Genomic DNA, 22237 nt, shown 5'->3' on the forward strand with positions numbered 1-22237 from the left:
TTTTTTTTTAACATGTTATCCCAATCTTATGACATAAACTGCTAACTTGGTATGATAATCCAAATTAGCTTAATCTTAATTAATAAAATTACAATTTTATTATACTAATTCAAGTTAACTCAAGTTGATTTTTTAGATATTCTTCACCTAATTTCATCTTTCCATATTTAATAAGTTGAGAATTACACATCATTTCTCTCTTTTCAAAAAAATATTTTTTCTACTAGTTATCACAATCTTTATTTTTTTATTTAATTTGACTTATTTGCTATTATTTTTTTTCTAATTGCCTAACTAAAATAAAATTAAAACATAGTAAAAACTCAAATCACAAATTTTTTTGAAAAAAAAAAAATTTCAAAGCCCACGGCGTTACACAGGTCATAGCTAGTAGCTAGTCTAAACTAAATTCCAAGATGTAAACTATTGTCGAAGGAATTTGTCAACAAGAAGAATCACGAGGTTTCGTAAAAGGAGTGCAAAACAGTAAGCCTAAAGCATGCGCTCTTGGGCCTTGGTAGGCGCCTGCTTTTGCCACTGAGCTTTCTTTTCATTTAAGACGCACCTGTTCATCTCAGATTTCTTGAAACGAATAAAGGGTTTTCTATGTTTCGAATAGAAGACAAAGCAAATCTTTTGCAATTACTATAGAAAAGTGATTCACCAAACCCCTTTCGAATATAATGCAATCAACCCTCTATGTGATTGCGGCCACTTACAAACCCTAAAATGTTGGGAGGCTAGCACCTGGTTAAGTTCTACATCTCTCAATCGAACCCATCTGTAGAAAAGGATGTTAGCTTGCAGTGCAAATCAACTATCTTTTCACCTAAGAAGATCACACCAACCATAAGGGGAGAGGTGTTTTGAGAAACTCATCCTTCTGAACATGTGTAACACCAATAATTGCTTAATAATTCATTAGGTATATCACAGACACTTGAACCTTTTATTCGCAAATCACTAAACATTTAGGTTATATGCAGTGGTTGAACAAGTATTCACAGCACTAATCACCCACAAACCAGGCTTATCAGTTATCACTCGGAGTTGTGCAAGGCATTGGCATGCCAAGGCAGTCTTCTTTCTTTTATGTCTTGGTAAGCATGCTTAATCCTTCTTCAAAGGAAAAAAGATGAAAGGGTGCGAGACAATAGCTTCAACCTCAACACATGGAGTCAAGCCCACTTGTAGAAAAAAATGTTCCAAAGCAAATCCAAACTTAAACTTCTCACCCCACAAGATCATGCTCGGAAGATGTTATACAGCCATCTGAACAAAAACAATATTAAGCATATTTGATCAATCATTAATCAAGTCTCAGTGGCAAATGAACACCCCCTCCTCCCATAGTTAAACATTAGTTTAATGCATGGGGGTTAAAGTAAACATGATGTATCCTGCCAAGTTAGTAAATTTGCCTTCCCCATAGCATATAATATAAACATTAGTTTAAAGAAGACAAAAGGCTTTATCAACTTGTCATCATATCTAAGCATGTCGAAAAATTTTAATTATCCCTTTCAATTCTATAGTGGAGTATTATGATACTATTACCATGTTTAAGAGTAAAAGAGTGACAGGTAAGTTTTAATGAATCCTCGCCAGTCCTACTTGGATTATGAGGTCCACTCAGAATCAAGGATCAGACTGCTTGAAATCATTATGTGGGTCCCTAAAAATCATAAAGCATTCACCTTTAAATCTTCATGCTTGCTTGTTCACTGTTCACTAAAGCTCTTTATATCATTTCTAACTTCAGTCAAAAATTTCTACTGAATAAGGATAAGGATTTCGCAATGATTTGCTTACTTTAACAAATACCACAGATTTTACAGTTGTCAACTGCAAAAATCATGGAATTTCCTATTCTCTAGGGCCTTGACCGAGTTTCTATTAAGGGTTGCTGTGTGGTCACTAGTTTTCAGTCACTACTCACTAAATCTCAGGCTTGGTGTTTGGCAACAAACCATTTTTTCTGGAAGAAGTAACATTTTTTCTCACAAACACATGAGAATTCATAGAGAACATGTATAGCTTCTGGTCCCCAATACAACAACCCCAACACCACAACATAAAGAGTAAGAGACAGACCAAATTGAGCGTGATATGCATGCACAGAGTACAAGAGCAAATAAACATGAAAATGGACAAAAAAATGACATCCATAAAAAAGTCAACTCTTGTAATTATTCGGACGAGGTATGTAATAGAAATCAGTTGAAATGGACTTCTCGCGTTTAGTTTGTTCAACTAATCACCCACCATCCATTACTATTACTTGATGGGATTTCTTATGCATGTTTGGTTTGCTCAAGGATAAAAAAATGCACTTTTTGCACAGCTCATCTACAGACTGACACATATTATGTTTTAGCAAGCATATGACCTTGTAAGTATGAAAGCGTAGAAAGCAGAAATTCTTGTTCTGGAAGAGTGGCTCATCAAGAGATGGAAAAAATTTTGTACCAGAAGAGCTAGGAAAGAGAATTTGTGAATTTAGTTATATGTGGGATTTGGAATTCTGAGAGAGAACCTCTTTTGTATGTGTACCTCGTTTGCTCAAGGATAAAAATAATGCACTTTTTGCACAGCTCATCCAGAGACCGACACATATTATGTTTTAGCAAGCATATCACCTTGTAAGTATGAAAGCGTAGAGCATTCTAGGGCTTGGCCTAGCGATGGAAGGGCACCTGGATTCGAATCCTGGCGTGCACGCCTGTCACCCCCGCATTCGAGCCCTGGCGTAGAAAGCAGAAATTCTTGTTCTGGAAGAGTGGCTCATCAAGAGATGGAAAAAATTTTGTACCAGAAGAGCTAGGAAAGAGAATTTGTGAATTTAGTTATATGTGGGATTTGGAATTCTGAGAGAGAACCTCTTTTGTATGCGTATCTCCACCTTTCTTTCATTTAGTGAAATTATTAGCTCCATCACGATCCTTGAAGGTAGATTTTAAGTTTAAGGAATTATACTACGTATGCAGTTCCCTTCTATTTTCTACAGTTCTCTTTGGTTAGCACTCAAAGAATCTAATGTCTATTCTCAGTCTGTTCACATAGAAAGAACAGGAAATTCCATTTCCTCCCTGATGTTATATGATTTGATATGCCAATAACAAGGACGGCAACTTGCAAGAAATGGATTTTTTTTTCCAGAAGAATAAATCACTCCATTTAATGGTATTATTATGAGCTTAAGGCTCTATTACAAGTAGACTAACATTAGGAAATTTTCTATTTTGAAGTAATGCATAATTTGTTCCATGTATTTGATAAGTAGCTGTATGCCTGATTTAGATTAAGTTCTAAATAACAACAATACAAATCTTGGTTTGAAGTAGAATGATAATTACACGTTTTAATCCCAACCCCTGAAAGAACAAAAGACAGCAAGGAAATTAGTCATAAATCGCAATCTGAAGGTGTAAAACAGGCCTTTTCATTTTCTTTCTGAAATGTAATTTTCTCTGCGCAATTTGCCCGTTAAGCAACAAAGTAACATATCTGCAAAGAAAGTCGTGGAAATGACTCATTCTATTCAAGGGCAGATGTGAGAAGTATTCAAAAAACTTTTTGTGCTATCAAGAGAAACTGAATACCAAACTGCTCAGACCAATTAAGTTCTCTTTCCCAGTGTTTGGTCCAGTTCTGTAAATGAACAATACAGAAATTTTCAAAATGAATCATATAACTCAAAGTTGAAATGAAATAACAGAATGCTTGCCCTTACATACAATAACTAGCATTATGATCCCTGAAAGCTTATAATGCTTCCCGAAGCATACACACACAAGCATTTTCTTGCTAAGGCAATAATGCCTCTGTGAGAAAAGGCAACACGCAACTCAAGAGAAGGCGATTCTATATGCCAAAGAAATCAACAAAAAAAGAATGTAATTTTGGCATTGCAACCTTTAGAGAATCTAGTTTGCAATACCAAGCTGTTTGTTGTTTTATTGAAGATTTCTTTAATTTTAGGAGAAACCAATTAGCTGATTTTCCAGTAATCATGCTCGTTGATAATGGGTGGTGTAGGAATCTGTATCATATACCTGGCACTTGCTTCTAGGAGAATTTCATTGAAGGAACTAAAACTATCCATATTTTGATAGATTTTGCCAAATGCTCATATGTAACACAGCAATATTAGAGACAACTGTAAAATTGGAAACAAAGATAACTGACCATCATCCTCTTAACATTATCTGGATGATAATGTGATTCACCGATATTCAAAAGTATATAAGATTCTAAATATTAGTGATAAAGTATGTAACTTTTGTTCAGGTGAATTGGAGGGTCAAGATGGTAATATAAAACTTACCACAAAACATTGTCCCAGTCAAGGAAACCAGCATGCCCTTGAGCTTCTGTGAATTTGTAAACAGCACCCGATACTGAACAAATCAAAAGAAAAAAAATTAAAGCACCATCAAAAACATTAATTTCAAGCAATTAAAAGCTGAACATAGAAACTAAAATGATTCACATTATGTAGTTGAACAGAAAGGTACCTTCATAACCCTCAAGGACAGGATCTTCTGACAGTAAAAGGGGTGTGTCCAAATCAATGAACCTTCATAAAAGGTTTTGGAATTCAATCAACCAAAAAGAAAGTATTTAAAATTGAGTCTCACGCAGCTAAAATAAGAAGCAGAAGAGATGGTCGCTCGGAAAAAATAAACTAATTATGTAAATTTTTTCAACAGAGGATCATAACCACATATTTCTCACTTGAAACAGCCAAAGCCAGCAGCAAGATGACCAGCAAAGCCCATGGCTAGTCTGGTCTCAACCATTCCACCAATCATCAGATCCAATCCTGATGTCCTTGCCTCCTCAATAATTTCAAGTCCCCCAACAACACCAACTTTAGCAAGCTTAATGTTAATGACATCTGCAAGATTTCCTTTTATTATTCTCTTTGCATCAACTAAGCTACGACAACTCTCATCTGCTGCAACTGATACCCCATATTTGCCTTTTGCGATATGAGTAACATGACCAAGACCTTCCCAATCATCTCTATGAACTGGTTGTTCAAAAAGAATGGGAGTTACCCCCATTTCTGAAAGAAACAAGATAATATAAATTAGTTTCACCAATCAGAGAAGCCTAAATTCTTGAAATTGAAATTAGATGAATTGTAATTATATATGTGAAGGGGAGTTCAGATATAATCCAATAATCTCCTCTTCTTATCTAGTTAGTTGATAAGCTAGCATACAGAAGTCAACATCACTAAGTAATTACTGTGCAGTTCTTCAAGAACTTCAATAGCTTCCTCTGGTTTATAACCCTCATTAGCATCCAAGATAAATAAGCAATCAGGATGGACTGCACGTATAGCTTGAAGAACTTTTATGTCCTCCCTAAGGTTCTTTCCCACCTTCAACTTCAAAGTTTGGAATCCTTGTTTCCGATATTTTGAAGCTAATTCAGCAGCTTCTGCAGAAGATACAATTGGAATCTGCATATATGTAATATGTAATATGTATAAGCCCACATTTCATAGCAAATGCATTAAGCATGCCAAAGCCACAAATTGCAGTACAAGTCTATGTGGCATGTGCTCCAAAATGGACATGATGCAGCAAAGATCAGTATTGCACACACCAAAACAACAAAAACCACTTCCTTTCACAACACATCAAGTAAACCAGAGAATCAGGAACAGGAAACTTAACACTCCCTTCCCCACTTTTCAGATGAGCTCAAAGTGGCTTTAGAAGTGAAATGTGTTATAAAAGGAAGAAACGACATTGGTGAAATCATTAATAGCCAAAAGAATAAGCATCTATTAAGGTATAATCACCGAGAAGTGAACTGAACTGTTATATCAGTTGTTATGCTATCAGAAGCTCCACCAAATAATATCCATAAAGGTACATTGATGCTTTTAGCCACTGCATCAATCAATGCCATCTCAACTCCTGCTCTAACCTTCAATCGCAGAAGAAAGTTCAATAATCAGTAGAAATCCCTTTTATCTTAAAAATGAAGATTCTAGCAGATAAAACAGAAATGACAGTTTCTACCAGACTGTTATCAAGTGTAATTTGCAGACAAGCTTCACATATCCGCTGGATGTTTAACCAAACTTAAAACGAGTACACAGGTATCATTAAATGCATTACCAAAATTGTAATTCAACAACAAGAACTACAACCTATCAGAAGAAGCAGGGATGACAAGACTATATAATTATGCTCCTCGTGTACTAAAGTTCCAGGCTCTATGACTTTTCTCAAATGTTGGGAATTTTCAGCACAAGGAGATGATTATTTTAGATATGGAATGTCCATAAAAATACTCGGGAAGTTGCACCAATAACCTAGCTTTATTTAGTCTCAATTTAACCACATATTTGTATTTTAACATCACCAAAGCATGGCGCAAAATTTTATTTTTTATTTTTTTATTTTTTTCATAGATTAACAAAGACATCACATAAACCCAATATATTAAAAAAAAAAAATCAGGAAACCATAGAGTCCACATCCTAATTAAAAGACTCAATAAAACAAGCAGTCACCAAATTAACAAAACCATAAATAACCAATGGAAAAAAAACCCACAAGTAGTTCAAATCCCAAATAGCCAAAAGAAAAAACAACTAAAACCCTGAATTCTACTCACAGAAGCAAACTCATGTCCAGGAAGAATCTCAGAAACTCTCTCCAAAACCAAGCCCAACTTCATCGATGAACTGTTCTTCAGCAACTCACAAGCCTCTCTAGCCTTAATCATAGCAGTGGACTGATCCTCTGCAGTAACAAATGGCAATATCGGTGCCTCACCCCACCCCACACAACCATCACTCAATTCAATCCTAATTGCCACGTTCTCCACTTTATCAAGCCTTGATGAAGCTATTGTAAAAGGTGCAATCAATGGCACATTCAATGGCCTATTTTCTGCCCTCTTAACATCCACCGCAAAAGTCTCCATCAAATCCCTAAACTCAAAAGTTGAAACTTTTCTGGGGTTTGATCCAGCCATTGCTTTAGTTGCATAAAGCTTGCGAATGGGTTTAGGGGTTTTAGAGGGTTTTAGAGGTTTTGGAGTAGTTCCGAGAGAGAGACAGAGAGACCCAATTGAAAGCATTTGCAGATTTTTGGGAGGTTGTGATTAGATTTTGAAAGACAAATAGGAGGATCAACCATTGCTGTTCAAACTTCAAAGTGTTTGATGTTGAAGAGAAAGTTGGTGGTTTTTTTTTTTTTATTCAAGAAACCTTATTTTTTGCTGCTTGTTGCTCTTTCTCTGTTTCTTCCTTTTGTCGTTGGTTCATCTATTTGTTTTAATTTTCTGTCCTGTTACATAAAATTTTCTTAAGTGTTTATTGTTTAGAAATCATTTCACTTTAGTCCTTCAAGTTTTCGGTTCCTTGATGTTACCTCTCAATTTAATAAATTAGCACAATATTATACCCAATTAAAGATTAAATTGTTCTTATAGAAATGAATTAGAAAAGAGAGGATTATCCCATGATACATAGTTCGTTCAAGATTCCATGGACCGACCTTCTAAGTTCAAAGAAATTAAGAAAAATCAAAGGCATGATGTATGAATTCAATTTTATTATTTGCGAATTTTTGTTCATATTGAGTTCTCCATCATACAGAATCTAGGCAGGCAGATGCTCTTTGATAACCTTTGGTTAGGCTATAAAGCGTTTGAGCAATTTTTTAGGCCAGCGCCCGTGCTTTTGTTAATTGGTTAAAAGGAAAATGCTCCAGCCATGCTCGTATTTTAAAAAATAAAGAAAATATGACTTGCATTGTTGATTCAACTGAGAAAATGTAAATATAATTTAATTACATAATACAAAAAAATAACAGTTCATGAACTTATTTAAATAAAAAAATATATAGAAACTTACAAAAAAAAAAGTTACCAAGACAACAACAACAAAAAAAAGTTACCAAGACAACAAAGCTAAGATTTCATCAATCAAATAAAAAAATAAAATAAAAACACATCACCTAACCTAATAAATCATTCCAAATATGCAAACTAAATAATAAAATTAAAATAAATCAATAAAAATTTTAAAAAACAACCAACAAATTAGACAAACTAATTATATACGATCTAGAACTAGTAAATGAGATAGTTTAATAGAAAGTAAACTAATATAGATTATCAAGCTTAATTTGAAAATAATTCAATTCAATGTTAAATAATAAAATGTAAAAAAAAATATTAAATCTAAAAAAACAATCTTAGAAAACCTTATGTTAATCTAAATTCATCCGTTAAACTTTCAATGTAAATAATGAGACTAGAATAGATAAATAAATAAAAATTAAAAAAAAATCACAAAACTCAATATAAAAAAACTTTAATCTTGAAGGATGGAACTAGAAAAAAAATTTAATTTTCAAGCAATATAATACTAAAAGATTAAATAAAAAAATCAATTTAAAAGATTAGTCAAAATAAATTCAACAAAGAATGACAAATAATAATAACCGAGATAAAATGGATAATTTTTAAAATTAGAAGAAAAACTTATATAGAACCAAACAAATAAAAATAGCATAGCTAAAAAAAAACATGAGATTAAAAAAAGAAAAACAAAATAAGCAAACTTAAGTAAATCTTATAAACTCAAGTTAATCACTAAAATTTACAACCCATGAAATTCTAGACCCAAACTCGATCAAGAAACTCAATTCTTAATTAATTTAATGTTAAATAATAAAATCATAAAAAAAAATTATCAAAGTGAAAAAAAAATGCAATAGAAAATAAAGATCAAATTTAATAGAAAAAAAAAACTTAAAGATGATGAAATTGTAAAAACAAAATTAAAAATTATATCAAATAAAACATATAAAAATAACAAGAATGGAGACTAAACTTGAAATATTAAAAAATTAAAAGGAAATAAAATTGATAAATCATTCTAAATTTATAAATTATTCTACATAAAATAAATAATAAAAAAATCAAATCTAAAAGAATAACAAATTGAATAACTAATTTGATATTTTGAAGAGACAAATATGAAACTTAAGGAAATTACCAGTGCCAAACCAAACTGTTATTGGCCACAAGCATCGACTCATCATAAAAAGGAGCCATGACGATTCCATTTTTACAATGAAATATGATGTTTGATTACAAGATAATTCTACATGAATTGCTCAAAAGATACAAGAGATGGTTTATATATTGTTATGTGCAATATATATGTTAACAATTGTTTTTAATAATATTTAAATTTATAAAATTATAAAATTACCTCTAAACCTACATCATAATAACAAAATATCCACATGAAAAAACAACAATATCCCTGAATGTAAGTCATATAAAATTCATCTTTTAATAGCATTCAACTCATTTAATTATTTTTAAAAAAATAAAAATACTAAAGAGCTTCTAAATTTAAGATTAATAATTTTTTGCTTTTAAAAGTAATTAAATAATTATATCATTAAAAAACATAAAAGGACCAAGATGCCCCAATCAAATCTAAAATGATTGATGAATGATATAAAAAGATTTGACTACCTCTTACAGATAACTTAGTTTTTTTAAAAAGATAAAATAGTAATTTTAGTATTTCAATTTATAATCAATGAAGACTTTTCTACTGTACATTTCCTACTTGTTTAAGTTTTCTCTTAACGTAAAAAGAAAAGACAGAGATGGCTCTAATAAAATCTAAAATAATCAAATGAAAATATAAAATATCTTTGATAAACAGCTTTTTTTTATTAAAAAAATTGGTAAAATAGTAACTTTATTATTTGAATCTAGTAATCAAGACATTTACAAGCCACTTTTCCCATTTGTTGTGGGTTTTCTCTTAATATTTGTTGAATGCCCTTGCAGCCAAAAACTGACATTCTTCTTTGCGAGGTATAGCAGATTCTAATAACAATATATATATATATATAAACACTTTGCCATGCAAAGAAACTTTCAAGGCCAAGCTCCAAGCCATACCTTACTTGTTTATGTCCACCTTACTTTGCCGCTAAGCTTAGAACTACTTCTATATCATGCGTACCTATAAATAAGCATCTTCTGCAAATTTCATCAGCACATATTTATTAATTATTTTACCTGTTCGACCATAGAAAAGAAGAGCAAACAAAGAAAGTTTCGTTTTCAGCTCTAAGAATCAATAAGCATGCCGAATTATTCTTCGGATTCGGACAATGAAACAACGCCTCAGACAAAGCTTTTTGGGCGGCAGAGACCAATACGATCTGTTCTAGGAGGAGGACAAGGTACAGCATGTATATTTTTATGTGTCCCCTCTAGCTTGTAGTCGTAGGTCGACAAATTCATGTTAGATTACAGAACCAAGTTGTGTGTGTGTGTGTGTGTGTGTGTCAACCAAGTTGTGTGTGTGTGTGTGTGTGTATTCTCCATTTTGCATTTGCTCTATTGTTTCAAAGCAAAAGGTCTGCTAATTTTGCATTTTATTACTAATTTTAAATGCCAAGCGGCCTCTTAATTTCATGGGAGCACCGTAGAATTTGGATTATTTTTTTTACAATGATGATTGAATTCCAGATGTAGTGAATCAGGATTAGCACATGTTTCTTATAAACTTTGCTGCTGGAATTTGCAGTTGCTGATGTGTTGCTATGGGAAAACAAAAAGGTGTCAGCAGCACTTTCTTTTGGAATGACAGTATTATGGTTGCTCTTTGAGGTTGCTGAGTACAATTTTGTGACTCTCTTCAGTCACATCTCCATCACAGCAATGCTCATTGTCTTCATATGGTGCACCAGCGCAGAATTTTTCAATTGGTAGCTGTTAATCTCCCATAATTATGATTTCGCTTATAGCAGAAAGATTGTTTTCTTGATCGATCACAGATTTGCCGATTCCTCTTGGATTGAAACATAAATATTTTTCAGGAATCCTCCCGTGATCCCAAGAAGTATCTTAGACAAATCTACATTCCATGAATTTGCTCTCACCTTCCACGAAAGATTCAATCAGGCCTTGTCAAGTTTCGTTGACATTGCATGTGGAAAACAACCAGCACTCTTCTTCGTGGTATATTTACCATTCGCTAATACTAACCATGATTAACTCTAGTTTTGAAATAAATTCTTGATTGCCGAGCACACTAACACTAATCTCTTTTCTCTTTTCTGCATCTGCTACCAGGCAATATTTTGTCTCTACATATTATCTGTGATCGGAAACTATTTCACGTTCTTGAATTTCCTTTTTCTATGTGAGTAAGATTGCTGGCAGCTACCTCCCTGCTTAATTAAACATATGCTTGCCCATCCATGCATGATTTTGAGCTTATGGGACTAATGGATTGATTTCTTGTGTATCAAGGTTTTGTTTGCTTGCAAACTCTGCCATTTCTCTACAATAAATACGAGGATGAGGTGGAGAGGTACGCTGGTAAATTGACCCGAGAAGTTAAGAAAATGTATAGAAGGTTTGATTCCAATGTTCTTAACAACATACCCAGAGGACCGGTGAAGGAGAAGAAAGGCAGATGAAATCTTATTTTAATGCCACTAAAGATGCAAATGTGTAAAAATCTAATGTAAATGAAAAGGAGCTCAGTTTATGCATGTAGAAGTTTGTCATGCAAAGCTGATTCCATGTGTTGACATGAACAAGAATAAAATTTCATTTTGGTAGGCGTAGGATTGACACCGCTCATGAAAACATGAGGTTAGGCCTAAGCCCAAATTCTAATAAGTCATGGAATGCATCAAGGGTTCAAAGCCCGCCTTTTTTTTATCCAGGTTTTCTCTGTGACTCAACACCTGCTGTATCCATGAGTGGTGACACAATCTCCAAAAAAAAAAAAGAAAATCTCACCTTATCTAATTTGTTCATAATCAAATTAAAAGGATTACTAATAGAGATCAGATTTTTACTTTACGTAATATGTTATATTATGTATTAGAACAGTATAATAATTATTTTTTATTTAAAAAAAAGAACTAGCTATTACATTTAATACGATAGTTTTACAAAAATCTATTAGTTAGTTTTTTTATATATTTTAAAACATGTATAGCAAATTAACTAAATTACATATAAAATCAAATTTTATTTAACTAAGGGGGTTTTAGATTTTTATTTTTTTAAAGCATAATAAAATAATTAGATCATCTTTAAAAGTAAAAAGTTAAATGAGTATTCAAGGGTTTTTTTATAATTTCATTCTAATATTTTTGTTATAATCAAGTTGATTAAAGAGATAATAAACGATATTTCTTGATAGTTAAACACTGTTTTTCGTGAAGATATTGAAAGTATCTCAATATTCTTTTTACGGTGTTAATCAGATGCGTGTACATAATAAAGTGATTGTTGGGTTTTGATAAACTATTTTATTTTACTCTTTTATACTCTCTCCTCACTTGAGATTTTACATCTATTTTTTTTTAAATCAAATTTGTTCTATTAGTTTGTATTTCTATTAATTATGATCATAATTTTTTTATTGCAATTTATTTTGCTTTTAATGCTTTTCAAAGTTGATTTGGTTTTTTGATTTTCTCCTTCTATATTTGGTTTTATTTAATTTTTATAATTATTTTCTTATTTTTCTTATTATTTTCTTGATTTTTTTATATTTTCAATTTCATCCATTATTTTTTATTAGATTTGATCCTTAATATTTTGATTTTTATTTATTTTATTTTTTAATCCTTTTATTAATTGATTTTCTTTAGTTCTTTCCCTCAATACTTGGATGATTGAGGATTTTGATTTGTGATTTTTTTTGTTTTTATATTGTATGGAATAATCATAATTTCATGACTCGAATCATAAGTTTTAAAAATTAACCTGATTTGACTTCAATTTTCTTTGTAGGTTTTTTTTTAAAATCAATTTTATCATTCTACATTGGGTTATTAGGCCTTGATTTTCGTGATTTCTTTTTTTAGATGAAGTTATCTCGATCTCATGTCCTAAGCTATGGATTGATTAAGTTAACTCAAGTTGATTCTAGTTTCTTTTATATCTTTTTAATTGATTTTTTAATCTTTTTATTAATTTATCTTCTTCAATTCTATCCCTCCATATTTGGATTATTGAGAAGTATACTTTGTGATTTTTGGATTATTGAGAATTATACTTTGTGATTTTTTTTATATGGGATAATCCTTATTTCATGACTTGAGTCAAAAGTTTCAAAAATTAACTTGATTTAACTTCAATCTCTTTTTAGGTTTTTCTAAAATTAATTTTTTTTTTCAATTTTATCCTTCTACATTAGGTTATCAGACCTTGATCTTCATAATTTTCTATACATTAGATTATCAGACCTTGATCTTCATAATTTTCTAGCTTTTATTTTTATAAAATTATCCCAACCTCATCTCCTGAATCATTGATTAATTGAGTTAACTTGAGTTGACTCTAATTTTTATGTTTTTTAATGGATTTTTCTTTTAGTTTTGTCTTTTATAATTTAGTTTGCTTAAGAATTAACCTCTATTATTTTATTCAATTTCTTTTGTATGGGTTTATCCAGTCTCATGATCGAGCTATGAATTTAGCTTGCTAACTCGAATCAGATATTTTTTTTCTTTTTTAAAATTGATTTTTTTTAATTTCTCTTTTAGTGTTTGATTTACTAGTGATTGAGTTCTGAATTCTCCTTTAGTATTTGATTTACTAGTGATTGAGTTCTGAATTTTGTTTTCTCTTTTTAAGGTTATCTCGTTCTCATCTAATTTTTATTTTGTTATCAAATAAGATTATTGAAACATGTTAAAAATATTTAAAAAGTATATTTTTTATAATATTTGCAAGCGTTCAATTTTTTCCACTAGTCATTGTCTTTTTTATCATTACCTTTTTTACCTTTAAAAATGCTATCATTACCCAAATTATTTTTTTATTTAGGATAAATTTGATCTAACATGTAACGTAGTATGAATCATCTATCTAGTGTCTTTAAAATGGGTCTAGGGTCTCTACCTTGCCCAACAAAACAACGTACCTAAGAAAAAGAACGAGCCTACCTAAAGGCATAAGGTCAGCTATAAACATACTTGAATATACAAGACTGAATGAGAGAATCTTGATATGGTGTTACTCCACTTACTTTTTGTATAAATGGTATTCAACATTAATACTTCCACATCCTCCTATCATAATTAAACACATATAATAGTGTTAGGGATAACCATACCTAGTAGATGACCCAAATGATAACATCATTTCTACTCAATAATGCACCATCAACATTAAGGATTGTTACCTTAAATGATTGCTATTAAATTAAATATCATAATATTTTTCTTAATGTATCCTTATTTCCATACAAGTCGATGTGGTTCATAATTATATAAACATCCATGAACCACAAAGAAAGGCAAGTTCTAACTCTGCAATTTCTAATTATAAATCTTTAGTGTATACTTTTATCATCTTATTGATTTCATCTCTACATACAAAAACATTGTACAATCTTACAAACAAAAACATTGTATAATCTTAAAAGCTTCATGACACTTATATCTTTATTAATTTAAGTAGTGTAGGGTCCCCTAAACCTAATAAAATCTTATTTTATAAGTATTCATGATTCCCGTTAATCTCGTACTCCAGCTATCCATCTTTGATGTCTTAATCTATTTATCGACTTTCAAATGAACTTGATTCATTTGAGTTTTTTCTTGGAACATCCACTTTTTCCATTATGGATCCAAAGCGCAACAATTAATATTAATTTTTTTAAATGTAAAAATAAATATTAAGAGTATAAATAATATTTTAAGTGTTTTGGATTTGACAGACATGCCAGATCCAAATCTAAGTGAATGATAATTAAAATGTTAAGACTTATCATTTTTATTTATTTTTTATAAGAAAAAACATTTAAATTATCTATAAAGTATTCTAAATAGAAATCCAAATTCAAAAAATATTTATAAATAACAAATCATTACAAAAATCTAATTTAACTTTTTAGATATAAATATTGAAATCATACCTTCCTAGTGAAGTAGTTCATTTTTTATGTTTATAAATTTGTTATTTCTTCAATAGAAATTCTATATTCTCTCCCTTTTTTCCATTTTCTTGTTTTCTTGTTTTTTTAACTATATTTTTTTTAACTCAATGCCTAAATTTGGCATGACTCAAGCATCTAAGCCTGGTAACCATACTAGATTCATGCGACTTGCGTACGAGGAAATGATAATTAAAATATTGAGACTTATAATTTTTTATTTAAAAAAACATTTTAAGCATCTTTAAAATATCTTAAACAGAAATACAAGTTTAGAAATTATTTATAAACTTATAATTTTTTTATTTAAAAAACGATTTTAAGTATCATTAAAGTATCTTAAACAGAAATACAAGTTTAGAAATTATTTATCAACTTATAATTTTTTTATTTTAAAAACTATTTTAAGTATCATTAAAGTATCTTAAACAAAAATATAAGTTTAAAAATTATTTATAAACAATAAATCATTACAAAAATCAAATTTAACATTTTAGTTCTAAAAATTCAAATCATATCTTCCTATTGAAATATTTTATTTTTTATGTTTATGAATTTGTTATTCTTTCAGTAGAAATTATATCTTTTCTCTTTATTCTCTTCTTCTTCTTTTTTCTCTTCTTTTATGATTTTTTATTTTTTATTTTTTAATCAAACTCAATGTAAAAAAAAATTATTTAATGGGTGGTCCTTTGTGATTTTTCACCAATGATAATATTATTTTATATTGTTTTTAAGAATATTGGACAATATATGTTTAGTTTCATTATACATATTTTCATCCACAATGCACATAAAAAAAGGAAGTTCATTTTTTAAGGCTTGAAATAAATCATTTAGAACTCAACATTTTTTCCCCATTCTTTTCTCTTCAAATATAACAAATTTATAAACAAAAAAAAGTTTGTAATTAATTTCTACTATATATTAATAAAAAATTCTGCTTGAATGAGGTAACATTTGTTTTTGTAAGCCAATCATATTTCTAAAAAGTTTTAAATTTTTTGACTTAGAGGTGGGTTTGATAGACCTGCGCATGAGTTTAACAACCATGTTAAATCCAAACATGGTTACCAGATCCAAGACGCTTATGAGTCTAGCGTTGTTGCAGCAATTAAACAAGACTCAAGGTGCTAAAGTGGCAAAGAAAAAACAATGAATGCATAGAAATGAAAAGTAAAAAAAACATCATCTTGTAAAAGGATAAAAAATTAAAATTAAAACTACTATTATAATTTATATTAAAAAATTCTTTTAATTTATATTATTTTATCACACCATCTATCTTTTGTTATAATAAGAGAATTTGTAAAGGAAGTACCTATTGTATCTCTTAGAATGTTATGTATAAGATTAACGTACAAGAGTGCATGGTTCAAAGAATGTTGATTTTTTCTCATAACCTGTCAATCAAGAAAGTGATTCACGGTGTATCGTATTTGTTGCTTTTTGGAGAATTGAAAAGATTTTTATTATCTTTGTTTGTTTTTATAATATAATTTCGGTTGTTTTTTTGAAATTTAGATAGCGGTTCAAGGGTGAAATTAAGGAGGTCTAGCAAGGTACTGGGCATATAAGAAAAAATTATTTTTTAGTTTTTTTCTTTTAATAAATTAGATTTTTAATCTTAAAAATAAATTTTTTTAAATTTTACCTCCTCTAAAATAATTTCTCTAATTTGACCCTCCCAAATTAAAATGCCTTGCTTTGCCCCTCGCGCTAGCAATAATTTAGGTGAAAAGAATGAATATTTAGTTGAATTGTTTTCGAAGTTGTCAACAAGTATAATGTATACATGGGATATATCTTTTTTGTTGTTTAAACTATGTTACAAGAAGTGTATCCTTGCAAGTGATTAATTTTATGAGATAGAATTACAAGAAATAAAAACTAAAACTAAATATTAGAATTTGGAAATCTCAACTATTGAAATGCTATATTCAATAATAATGTTCCTGCAAATTTCTTGAGAAATATTGCATTAATTGATACTATGGTAACTCCAAAGTGCTTGAAAAATATTTGCAGTCTGAAAGATCACAAGCTTGTTGGAACTCCAAAATGACAAATCCTGCTGATTGATATAGTGATGCCACTCATGACTTCTCTTGGATATCCATCTAACATTACGAGAATGGTGCTTGTACTGATGCCATAGAGTCACACTAGTTTATATATGTGTGTTTTACGTCGTGGGTAGTATTAATTTTTTTGAATGTAATAAAAAATATGAAAGTCATAAAAAAATCATTTAATATTGTTAATAAATCTAACTCAAACTAATTAATATTGAAATTTATCAATAAATTTAAATTATATAAGAGTTGTTTTGCTATAAACTAATCAACTTGATAAATCTAAAAGTAACACAACATATCAGTAAAAGAAAAAAATCTAAGAAAAAAATAATAAAATAAAAATAAAAAACTTTCAATCCAACTTCTTACCTAACATGAATTTAAAATAAACCAAATAAGAGTACCCTAACATAATCCAGTCGGCTTAACTAGTCCAAAAGCAATCCGACCAATAAGTAAAAAACTTTTAAATATGGAAATGAGAAAAAAAATAATGAATTGATAAAAGAAAAAATTTCTTAACTTAATTTCTTATCTCAATAAAGTTTAAAATTAAATTACATGAAAGTTTTTGTGGTGTGAACTAATCAATTTGGTCAATTTAAAAATAACTAAGATGATTATTAAAGAAAGTATAAGGATGAAATTTTAAAAAAAATAAAAAAATAAAAGAATTAAGAGGAAGGAAAAAAAGAAGAAAGTATACCAAGTCTTTTAGAATAGTAGGGTAATGTAGAAAACCAACTGATATATGTAAAGATCCATCATGTTTTTTGAGTATTTCAATGATGATGGAAGGAAATGAACCCATTCGGCGTCCACAAGCAATATATTAGTTAAAAGTATTTTCTTATTTATGGTTTAATTAGTAATAAGCTGGATATGAATAGGGCTCCACTAATGAGGCCAGTAGTTGCAACCTTCCCTAGTCAATATTACTAAAAGGCAATTTCAAAGTCTTTATATACATAAATTACTATGAAGTCGCTAGTGAAAGTTGATGCCCATTTTGCACGAGGACAAGTGGAGGCCACAGACCTCACTTTGAATGCGCGATGAGGATTTAGCTGTCGCATATTTCTGTGGCTATTTTGCTGTGATCCTAGTTCTTGAGGCCAATAATTTTAATGCGAACAAAGAGTGGGAGGAGCATATGCAAGACCATTGTTCATGGGTTATAGTGGCTGCTGTGTTGACCCACTATCTTCTTCCTTGTTATGATTCTCTTCGTTGCCTGCCATCTCTTTGTGTAATTTACATAGAGAGAGAATCACATAAAGCTAAAATCCCAAAGTAATCCTAGTGTATAAGTACCCCTCTTAGCTACCACTTCCCACGCCAAAAGACACACACCCCTTGGATTTTTTCGCATTGAGAGATCGATGGTGAGGCCTTTGAAAGAGGTGCTCGCCGTGGATGGAGGTGGTGGTGGTCTTGACGGTTCATGTCTAGTATTCCTGTGGGCAGTTTTGCTAACCCTTTGTCTGCTTTCAGCCATAGTCTTTTCTTGTGCTGAAGGGGTATCGAAGGACAAAACATCTGAAGCTGATTCGACCCTTTACGGTGGAGGATGCGCTGCTGGATGCGGTGCTGCCTGTGGTGGTTGACAGCATTTCTTCCTTCTACTACAATACAAACATAGCTTGAAAACGTTCCGCCTTTTGGCAGGCAGCAGGTGGCTTCAGCTTTTGTACACTGAAGAGGTGAATTGATTGGCTCTTCAGAAATCCAAAGCAACGGTTCTTTGCTGTCTTGTTGATGTTCCAGATATATTCTACTAATCATGGAAGACAAAGTAGAACAGCATTTTGTAACCGCTTTATCCAATAATTGTAACTTTGGAATTATTCTCAGTTGCATACACAAGCATCTCTCTCCAATGCAATACATATTCACCTAGCACAGTGATAAAAGTTTGGCCACGCTATACAAACAACATTTTATAAAAATTTAATTTTTCTATTTAATATTAATTTTTTTATGTTTTTAAAAAAAATTTAATATGCTGATATTAAAAATAAGTTTTTTAAAAAAATTATTATAATTCATTTTCAGACGAAAAATATTTTAAAAAACTACTGTTATTATACTCTCAAACACTTTTTAAAACCACAAAACCTTAGTCAAATTATTTTTAAATGTTTTTTGTATTTATTTATTATTAAAAAAATTAATCAATAAAAAATACTTTCTAATCAAAGAAAAAATATGACTTAGTTTTTATAAAAAAAATTATAAAAGTTATAGAAAATTCATAAATATATTTTTATTTGTTAATTATATCATATATGGTCTCTATTCTTTTAATTGTAATTTATTTTTATTTGAAATAATTCATGAAATTATAATTATTTTTAATTTCATTATCTTTCAACTTTTTTATATGTCATATTTAATTTTATTATTTTTATTTTTATTTATTTTATTTGAAATAATTTATAAGGTTATATTTTTTTTTAATTTTATTCTTTAACTTTTTTATTTATTAAATTTAGTTCTCATTCTCTTAGTAAAAATTAAAAAAATAAAAAAAGTATTTCTCAGCTCATTTTCTATGCCTTAGTCAAATATCGAAAAATATTTTCTAAGTTATTTTTCATAATACTATTAAATATCAAAAAATCTTTTTCTAAGTTATTTTTTATAATACTATTAAATATCAAAAAATAATTTAATTTTAAAAATATATTTTCAAGAAAATCACAAAAAAAACTATTTTTCTAAAACTCTCTTTATAGTGCTATTTAAAATAAATAATGGATTTGAAGTTTTTACTTGCTAATTAAGTTAATTATATACGATTTATGAGAAGGCCATTCACCAACGTCAAGATGGCCGAGTTGGTCTAAGGCGCCAGTTTCAGGTACTGGTCCGAAAGGGCATGGGTTCGAATCCCATTCTTGACAATATGTATTTTTCCAATTTATTTTACATTTTCCCTTTACTCTTTTTTTTTTCTTTTTTAAAAGGAAAAAAACTATTATTCTTATTACATTTACCTTCTAATTAGATCCAGAAAGAAATATGGATTCCCCTCTCGACAAACCCTCCTAGGGATTAAGCTAGCTAACTTGTCGAGTAAAGGAAATCATTTGTAATTGTTTTATTTATTTATGTATTTATTTTTACTTCAGCTAGTTAAAGAAAATACTTAAAACATAGATTCATCCAAATTGAATTGAGATTTAACAGGAAGGCAAGTAGGAAATGAGATAGCTAAAGTTTAGGGCAAATCACATCCAAGTAAAGAAAGCAGAGAGAATCCATGATATATATCAGAATTTATCAAATTATTTAATTGAATCTTTAATTATTATTTTTTTATAAAAGATTTTTATCAGTTTTATATCTTAACCCCTCTAAATAAAAGGATTCATAACATTTATATTATTTATTTGGATAAACCCTACTAATAGTAAAAAACCAAATCGACATTACTCAATTGGAACCAAGGTTTTCAAGTATATTTTTATTTTCTTGCATTAATTTTTTATTTTTTTAGTAAAAGAGTTCATAAATATAAAAGCAAAGTTTGGTTTCATACAACACAACTCATCCATGTATAATTTTGCTAAATCATTCAATTAGAATTTGTGTAATTTGTTGGAGAAGATGATGCTAAAGTCAAAGCAAGATTAACATGATAGAATAGAAGTTTTATGGGCATATTGCATAATATATCGAACACTAACACAAAGAGCTTCATACTCTCTTGTTTATGGCACTGAAGTTGTTCTTCTGTTGGAATATCAAATTACATTTATTATTAAGGATTGCTGCTATTCATGAATAAAATATAAAGTTGCGCTTAGAAGAACTGGATGCTTTATGGAGATGTGCAGGTAGCTTAAGATTCATCATCTTAAGTTTCACTTGTCCAAGAAAATATCAAATGATATTGTATCGTAATACTCCTAGCCCGTATAAATTGTGAATGGTAAAAGTCAAAAAAAAAAAAAAAGTCCAAAGCAATGCCCATTGATAATTTGTTTGTTGAAAGATACTCTAAAAAAATTCATTAAAATTCAATTTTTTATAAATTTTTTTATAAATATTTTATTATTAAGGATTGCTATTCACCAATAAAATATAAATTTGCGCTTAGAAGAACTGGAAGCTTTATGGAGATGTGCAGGTAGCTTCAGATTCATCATCTTAAGTTTCACTTGTCCAAGAAAATAACAAATGATATTCTATCGTAATACTCCTAGCCCACAAGAGTATAAATTGTGAATGGTAAAAGTCAATAAAAAAAAAAAAAAAGTCCAAAGCAATGCTCATTGATAATTTGTTTGTTGAAAGATACTCCAAAAAAATTCATTAAAATTCAATTTTTCAGGAATTTCTTTTTAAAAAATTCATAACCCCTGGAAAGGCTCGCTTGAGTCTAGAAGTTCAGTGGCTATGAAGTGTTGAAAATTGTTGATTTATCTTTTTGGTTCAACAAATGAAAAGATTCAAAATTTGGTAAGTATGGGCTTGGCAATGCTGATAAAAAGCTTGTCCACACACGATATGCAATTTCCATTTGTTGTAAAGAAGACATCATTAAGAGATGTGTAGAAAGAAAATAGAATTCCCAAATCTGCTGGAAATTCTCCATTATCAAAGGATGGTGGGTAAACTGCGAATAGCATTAAGGTTTCTGGAGCCAAGAGACCATCATCTGAGGGCCTGACGAACCATCCAGTTCCATGCTATGAATCTTCTATCAGTGGTGCTCTAGAGGAAAGCTGAAGCTAGAGTCGGCAAGCTTAGTCTTCCAGAGGAGACTGCTCAACCAAAGCGTCCCAAGATAAAGGAGTCAACAGTCTCTTGTTTTCCAGCATTGGCACCTATGCCTGTGGCTCCTCCAATAATCTCATCTGGAAAACCTTTAGTTCCTCTTACTCCTGGACAATCTAGCACAAGGTTTTCACCAGCAGAATCCAGTTATCATCCTGCTGGTTCTACTGTCCCTTCATCTAATCTAAAGGGAGAGAAAAATGTGCATTGGGAAGAGCAGTATCATCAATTGTAGATTTCATTGAAAAAACTTGATGAATCTGATCCATTCAACTTTTTTTGGAAAAGAGATCAATTCAACTTTCACTAGAGGAAGCAAACAGGTGCATTGAGTTGCGATATTAAATTTCCTAGGGAAATCCTAAAAAGATTTTTAAAGCACCCTCAGTTCATC

The 22237-nt window shown here is 30.1% G+C and overlaps 3 protein-coding genes, 1 non-coding gene and 1 pseudogene across 10 annotated transcripts; 4 read left to right on the forward strand and 1 right to left on the reverse strand.

The window, feature by feature from the left end:
- Positions 1-659: 659 nt before the first annotated feature.
- CYP77A5P (cytochrome P450, family 77, subfamily A, polypeptide 5) lies at positions 660-7284 on the reverse strand. Of its 7 annotated transcripts, XM_011005772.1 has the most exons (8): positions 6643-7283; positions 5836-5946; positions 5257-5473; positions 4738-5071; positions 4518-4579; positions 4328-4400; positions 3603-3651; positions 3469-3507 (listed from the first exon to the last, which is right to left on the reverse strand). In XM_011005772.1, coding segments are annotated over exons 1-7 (1266 nt in total). In that variant the 5' UTR covers positions 7111-7283; the 3' UTR covers positions 3469-3507; positions 3603-3650. The 7 variants fall into 7 exon arrangements, with proteins under 7 accessions (XP_011004070.1, XP_011004073.1, XP_011004071.1 ...); XM_011005768.1 differs by lacking the exons at positions 3469-3507; positions 3603-3651 and adding an exon at positions 660-1116 and having other exon boundaries at positions 6643-7284; XM_011005771.1 differs by lacking the exons at positions 3469-3507; positions 3603-3651 and adding an exon at positions 1033-1119.
- Positions 7285-10053: 2769 nt separating this feature from the next.
- LOC105110672 (reticulon-like protein B9) lies at positions 10054-11645 on the forward strand. Its single transcript, XM_011005776.1, has 5 exons — positions 10054-10253; positions 10601-10781; positions 10893-11034; positions 11149-11218; positions 11329-11645. Exons 1-5 carry the CDS (start codon positions 10154-10156, stop codon positions 11496-11498), a joined length of 663 nt encoding a protein of 220 aa, XP_011004078.1. The 5' UTR covers positions 10054-10153; the 3' UTR covers positions 11499-11645.
- Positions 11646-17936: 6291 nt separating this feature from the next.
- LOC105110673 (uncharacterized) lies at positions 17937-18919 on the forward strand. Its single transcript, XM_011005777.1, has one exon. The coding sequence runs from the start codon at positions 18441-18443 to the stop codon at positions 18663-18665; it is 225 nt and encodes a 74-aa protein (XP_011004079.1). The 5' UTR covers positions 17937-18440; the 3' UTR covers positions 18666-18919.
- A 964-nt stretch (positions 18920-19883) lies between these two features.
- On the forward strand, positions 19884-19964 carry TRNAL-CAG (transfer RNA leucine (anticodon CAG)). The gene has a single exon. It is a non-coding gene; the product is annotated as a tRNA-Leu (tRNA).
- Positions 19965-21243: 1279 nt separating this feature from the next.
- On the forward strand, positions 21244-22153 carry LOC105110682 (uncharacterized; annotated as a pseudogene).
- The last annotated feature ends 84 nt before the right edge of the window (positions 22154-22237 follow it).

This window comes from Populus euphratica, unplaced genomic scaffold (assembly GCF_000495115.2).
Source record: "Populus euphratica unplaced genomic scaffold, PopEup_1.0 scaffold260.1, whole genome shotgun sequence".
Taxonomy (NCBI): domain Eukaryota; kingdom Viridiplantae; phylum Streptophyta; class Magnoliopsida; order Malpighiales; family Salicaceae; genus Populus; species Populus euphratica.

Coding starts and splice junctions, on each gene's coding strand:
- CYP77A5P (XM_011005768.1), bottom strand. CDS start 7,110: ATGCTTTCAATTGGGTCTCTCTGTCTCTCTCTCGGAACTACTCCAAAA. Junction 5,947..6,642: donor CTGGACATGAGTTTGCTTCT/GTGAGTAGAATT, acceptor CTGCGATTGAAG/GTTAGAGCAGGAGTTGAGAT. Junction 5,072..5,256: donor AGTTCTTGAAGAACTGCACA/GTAATTACTTAG, acceptor TGTTTCTTTCAG/AAATGGGGGTAACTCCCATT.
- LOC105110672 (XM_011005776.1), top strand. CDS start 10,154: ATGCCGAATTATTCTTCGGATTCGGACAATGAAACAACGCCTCAGACA. Junction 10,782..10,892: donor AGCGCAGAATTTTTCAATTG/GTAGCTGTTAAT, acceptor AATATTTTTCAG/GAATCCTCCCGTGATCCCAA. Junction 11,219..11,328: donor CTTGAATTTCCTTTTTCTAT/GTGAGTAAGATT, acceptor TTGTGTATCAAG/GTTTTGTTTGCTTGCAAACT.
- LOC105110673 (XM_011005777.1), top strand. CDS start 18,441: ATGGTGAGGCCTTTGAAAGAGGTGCTCGCCGTGGATGGAGGTGGTGGT.